The sequence below is a fragment of the Lolium perenne genome, chromosome 5 (assembly GCF_019359855.2).
Source record: "Lolium perenne isolate Kyuss_39 chromosome 5, Kyuss_2.0, whole genome shotgun sequence".
Lineage (NCBI taxonomy): Eukaryota > Viridiplantae > Streptophyta > Magnoliopsida > Poales > Poaceae > Lolium > Lolium perenne.
Window position 1 is genome coordinate 168,890,845 of NC_067248.2, and position 6,456 is coordinate 168,897,300.

At 42.0% G+C, this 6,456-nt stretch overlaps 1 protein-coding gene across 1 annotated transcript; it reads left to right on the forward strand.

The window, feature by feature from the left end:
- The first annotated feature begins 513 nt into the window (after positions 1 to 513).
- Positions 514 to 5,884, forward strand: LOC127300576 (uncharacterized). The gene is made up of 4 exons (XM_051330704.2): positions 514 to 721; positions 803 to 1,343; positions 1,425 to 1,647; positions 5,562 to 5,884. Exons 1-4 carry the CDS (start codon positions 528 to 530, stop codon positions 5,705 to 5,707), a joined length of 1,104 nt encoding a protein of 367 aa, XP_051186664.1. The 5' UTR covers positions 514 to 527; the 3' UTR covers positions 5,708 to 5,884.
- The last annotated feature ends 572 nt before the right edge of the window (positions 5,885 to 6,456 follow it).

Here is a 6,456-nt window from a genome sequence, read left to right on the forward strand (position 1 = left end):
GATGTAGAGGCGTTGGCGGTGATGGCGGCGATGATCTCCTCCAATTCCCCGTCCCGGCGGAGTGCCAGAACGGAGACTTCTGGCTCCCGCGACGGAGTTTCGCGATGTGGCGGCGTTCTGGAGGGTTTCTGGCGACTTCGACTTCTCTCCCTGCGTTTTTAGGTCGAGGCCGATAAGTAGTCCGAAGGAGGGCGTCGGAGGCCGGCCGAGGGGGCCACACCACAGGGCCGCGCGGGCCCCCCCTGGGCCGCGCCGCCCTATGGTGTGGGGCCCTCGGGCCTCCACCTGGTTCGTCCTTCTGGCTCCGTTAGTTTCCTGGGAAAATAGGGCCTTCTGCATAAATTCCGAGGATTTTCCCGAAAGTTGGATTTCTGCACAAAAACGAGACACCAGAGCAGTTCTGCTGAAAACAGCGTTAGTCCGTGTTAGTTGCATCCAAAATACACAAATTAGAGGCAAAAAAATAGCAAAAGTGTTCGGGAAAGTAGATACGTTTTGGACGTATCAATATGCATAAGGATGATGATATGGATCATGATGGTCCTAGTAACAACTCTGGAGATGATTTGGACAGAGAAGTCAAGAGAAAGAAAAATGAGGAGGGAGGCAAAGATAATGATCAACCAACACATCAAGCTCCTTTGACAAGCACATCTCTCTCTTTACTACCTATTACTGTTTCTCAAGAGAAGGTTAATATAGATACGTGTGTTTTGCCTAGGTATGATAATGTTAATATGATTACATCTTTACCTCATGATTGTATGTTATCAATACCTAAATGTCTTGACTCACTTTTTAGAGATGTGGCTGTTTCGGATGAAGTGGAGGGGCATATGGCTACCTCGGACCTGGGCATGGCTATCCTTGATGAGCAGGGAGCTGTGCACTCTTCGGTTCAGCAGATTGGCAGCGGGCTGGAAGTCATTGGAGCGGCCGGGAAGGAGGCTCAGGTGGTCGTGCATGACACACGCCTGCGGGATTTGTCTGTGAATAGTGCGGCGACCCATGTTGTGCATGGCGCATACAGCCACGGCGCGCCGGGTATGACGAGCACGTCGATCGCTGCGCAGACGGCTGCGGTGCATGGCGCATGCAGCCCTCGAACGCCGATCAGGCCGGGTACGTCGATCATATCGCCGACGCCGTTTTTTTCGTCCACGCCACTAATATCGCAGGCCCAGATTTCTTCGGCCCCTGCCAAACCGTCTTCACAGGCTTTTTCATCTAATGCAACTACCGATCTGCCTATGGTGAATGCAAAACGTACCTATGTTCATACGGTTAAACCGAAGCAGACAAATACTAATGTGTCTTCTCTGCCAAAGTCGGTGAATAGCATGGTTAGTATTACTGATAATTCATCTACCTGTTTGCATGATAATGTTACTATTACAACTTGTCCAAATTATATTGTTTCTCAGGCAGATGGTATTGCAAACAAGAAAACGGTACCGGCCATAATGACTACTCCAGTATCTAAAACTTACTCTATTGAAGAGGTGATTGCTTATGGCGGCATAAGATCTCAGGAGGCAAAAGGTGTGAGGTCGAGTGGAAGACTTCGCGCACAACCCAATGCGGATGCGACTCAGCTTGAAAAAGCTATGATGCTAGCACAAAGGCGTAATGAGAACTTTGCGCAAGGTACTTCGCAACCTCACTCGTTACTTAACTTTACAGATGAACAGATTATCCATAATGCTGCTGTTTTGGGTATTTCTATGGGTAGTTCAGTTACGGAACAGTTTAGTGCGGCACATAAAATTAAAGCTAATGAACTCCAAAGGACAATCACTATTCTGAAAAATAATGAGTCGGTTACAGGGGAAAAGGTGCCTTGTCTTGTTGTTTCACATGCGTCTGATTTAGTGGCGGATCTAGATGATGATGAACATCTACTGAATGATAATGATAATTTGTTATGTACTTCTCCTGTCGTAAACAAGACAAGAAGAAATAAAAAGAAAAAATCTTATGATAAGAACAAGGTTAGACGCAGTAACAGAATCCGCAATAAACTTTACACATAGATGGCAATGAATTCTTTGTGTGGTTTGACATGGAATAGTGAGGGTTTTGGTGATCCGGGCAAACACCTTTTTGTCAAAGAATCTATTAGAGAACATCGGCTAGATTATATTGCACTTCTGGAGACTGGGAGATCCAATTTTACTGTTCCTTTCCTTAGAGATTTAGCATGTGGGAAGGATTTTTGTTGGTTTTGTTTACCACCCCAGGGTCGTTCCGGAGGTATATTGGTTGGAATTAATACTAACACTTTAAGAGTTAATCATGTAGTTAATGGTGACTTTTGTGTCAAGCTATCTTTGAAGTCAAAAATTGATGGTTTTGAGTGGGTTTTGGTGCCGGTGTATGGGGCTGCCCAGGATTCTCTCAAACATGAATTTTTGTCTGAATTAGTACGTTTGTGTGAGGCTGAACCGTTACCTATGCTTCTAGCTGGAGATTTTAATATCCTTAGGAAACCGGAGGACAAGAGTAATAATAATTATAATCCTCGATGGCCCTTCATTTTTAATGCTATTATTGAGAGCTTAAATCTGAAGGAAATTGCTTTGTCAGGACGCCAATACACTTGGGCTAGTCGGCGAGAAACCCCTACTTATGAGAAATTGGACCGTGTGTTAGCTAGTGTGGAGTGGGAACAAAAATTCCCTTTGGTATCGGTGAGGGCTTTACCTCGGTCGGGGTCTGACCATACACCGCTTCTTATTGATTCGGGAAATCATGCACATCTAGGAAACAAAGCTAGATTTTCTTTTGAGCTGTCTTGGTTTCAACAGGAGGGGTTTTATGATATGGTGGCAGCTGAATGGGCTGCAAGTCCTATGGGGGTCTCACCGATTGACACATGGCAAAAGAAGATTAGGCACATAAGAAGATTTTTAAGGGGTTGGGCGAAAAACTTAAGTGGGAAATATAAACTAGAGAAAGAAAGGTTACTCGCGACTATTGATTTTTTAGATATTAAGGCCGAGACTTGTCCTCTATCTAGTGTTGAGAGGGTTGAGTTAAAACTGGCTAATGACAAGTTGAATAAACTTAGAAGGTCTGAGGAAACCAAATGGGCACAGCGAGCCAAAGTTAAGTACGTGCAAGAAGGGGGCAATAATACTAAATACTTCCATCTAATTGCTAATGGGAAACACAGAAAGAAGAAAATTTTCCAACTTGAACAGGAGGAGGGTACTATTGTTGGGGATGTAAACCTTAGAACTTATATTACTGAATATTACAAAAAACTTTTTGGAGAACCGCAACATAGTTCGGTAGTAATGATGGAGGATAGAATTGATGATATTCCTCAAGTTTCCGCGGCTGAAAATGAGATTTTGATCAAAGACTACTCTTTTGCGGAAGTCCATGAGGCAATCTCGCATATGAAACATAATAAAGCACCGGGACCAGATGGGTTTCCGGCAGAGTTTTATCAAAACTTTTGGGAAGTAATAAAATTGGATTTGATGGCGCTTTTTATTTCTTTCCAAAGAGGTGAGTTACCGTTACATAGGTTAAACTTTGGGGTCATTACTCTATTACCGAAAAAAGATAATGCGACACAAATTCAACAGTACCGTCCTATCTGTCTACTCAACGTGGTGTTTAAGATTTTCACTAAAGTTGCCACCATTCGTATTACTGATGTAGCTCATAATGTCATTAAGCCTACCCAGTCTGCGTTCATGCCGGGCAGACATATTCTAGAGGGAGTAGTCGTGCTTCATGAGTCTATACATGAATTGCATCGAAAAAAGTTAGATGGTGTTCTTTTCAAAATTGACTTTGAGAAGGCATATGATAAGGTTAAATGGCCCTTTTTACAACAAGTTTTGCGTATGAAAGGATTTAATGAAATATGGTGTAATCGAATTAAACAATATGTTCAAGGAGGGAGTGTTGGAATTAGGGTGAATGATGATATTGGCCATAATTTCCAAACTAGGAAAGGTTTGAGACAGGGTGATCCTTTATCTCCGATTCTTTTCAATATTGTTGCGGATATGTTAGCTATTCTTATTGCTAGAGCTAAGGAGGCGGGTCAAATTGGGGGGCTGTTATCTCATCTAGTTGACGGTGGCATTTCAATCCTACAATATGCTGACGACACAATCTTATTTATGGAACATGACATTGCCAAAGCACTCAATATGAAATTAATATTATGTATTTTTGAACAACTTTCTGGTTTGAAAATCAACTTTCATAAGAGTGAGATTTTCTGTTTTGGTAGAGCAAAGGATATTGAACAACAATATATGCAAATTTTTGGTTGTGAGGCCGGAGCTTTACCTTTTAGATATCATGGCATTCCCATCCATCACCGAATATTGAGAAATGCTGAATGGAATCCAGTTGAAACCCGTTTTGCTTCTAAATTGGGATGTTGGCGTAGTAAAATGCTTTCTTATGGGGATAGGTTGGTCCTCATTAATTCGGTATTAACAAGTTTACCAATGTTCATGCTTTCTTTCATGGAAATCCCAGTGGGGGTTAGGAAAAGATTAGATTTTTATAGATCTAATTTTTTCTGGCAATCCGACGAACAAAAGAAAAGGTACCGGCTCTCTAAATGGAACATGATTTGTAGGCCTAAAGATCAGGGGGGATTAGGGATTGAAGTTCTGGAACTAAAGAACAAATGCTTACTTAGTAAATGGTTATTTAAACTTCTCACTGAACAAGGAATGTGGCAAGAAATTCTGCATAACAAGTACCTACATTCTAAAACTCTAGCGCAAGTTCAGGTTAAACCTACGGACTCACCTTTTTGGAAAGGGCTCATGAAAGTCAAATCTGATTTTTTTAGTAGAGGGTTATTCAAAGTTGGTGATGGTGGTTCTGTCCGTTTTTGGGAAGATATCTGGTTAGGAGATGTACCTCTATCGCAGCAATATCCATCTCTTTATAATATTGTTCACCATAGAGATGTTCTAGTGTCCACTGTTTTGTCTCAGACTCCGTTGAATATTACATTCAGGAGAGGCTTAAATGATCAAAAATATGATGAATGGTTACATTTATGTCAACGCCTCATTAATATCAATCTTACTGACGAACCTGATAAGTTTGTATGGAAGCTTACAGATTCGGGTTTGTTCACAGTTAAGTCTATGTATCTTGACTATATGAATGGTCATACAAGATTTCTGCGCAAATATTTATGGAAACTTAAAATACCTTTAAAGATAAAAAAATTTATGTGGTTTCTTAACAGTAAGGTTTTACTTACTAAGGACAATTTGACCAAACGTAAGTGGACAGGATCTCAAAAGTGTTGTTTCTGTGATACAAATGAAACTGTGGATCATTTGTTCCTTACATGCCCTTTTGCTACTATTATTTGGAGGATGATTTTCTTTGCCTATAATATTCCGCCTCCCACTAGTGTTAACAATATGTTTGGGAACTGGTTGTATGGAGTTCCGAAAAAATATAAAAGTAGAATTAGGATTGGTATATCTGCTATATGCTGGACAATATGGAATACCAGAAATGATATAATTTTTAATAATCAAAAGGGTACTAACTTTTTGCAGGTTATTCATCGAGCTGTGCATTGGATACAGCTATGGGCTTTCCTGTTACCGGAGGATCAGCGCAAGGATATGGATACTGGCTGCCACAAGCTGCTGGTGGTTACTCAGGATTTCTACTACCGGGCTACTGGGTGGCGACACAGTAATAGGATAGAGTATGGCTAGCCTATTTAGGTGTCTTTTGTTCCGATGGTTGATTCATGTTGCAACCATATCGGGTTTATGACTGTAATTCATGTGATTCTCATACTTGTAATTCAGACTTCGTGATTTTTAATAAAAAGGCCGTGTGCATCAATTGATGCAGAGGCTGGGGCGATTGCTCCTTTATCTAAAAAAAAGCTAAGCTCGGCCACGGGCCACCATACTTGTTTTGACTAGCACTAGCTTTTTATATGTACGTATTTCCGATCTGTGCTTCGAGGTTGTCTTGGGAAGAAACAAATCATGCATGAGGCAAGTCAAACATATATGACTCGACGTTGATGCGGCCCTCCGCCCTCAGAGGAGTGAGCTGAGGCAGCCGCTGGCTGGCCGCTAGCCGTTCGTGGCTCGGCCATGCAGCCACATAAGTTTTGCGTGGGTCCGTATATGCGGTTTGATCGACTATTTGCGGGCCGTGTATGTGCTCCGGTTGAATGCCTACATCTACGGAGGTGTGCATATGTGTAGCCATGTGCATCACAGACGCCAATTTCTTTCCTATCGCCTTCCATTCCTATTCTATTTCAACGACAGTAAGTTTAAGTGGCAATACCGAGCTCTCATCAAGGAAGAATGATATGTGACGGTACTGAGGAGCTAGAGGGTACAACTGAGACTCACAATAATGAATTAATGGCTGACTTGGAGTTTTGGTGGACATATTTGTTAGGTGTATCTACTAGTATGCCCG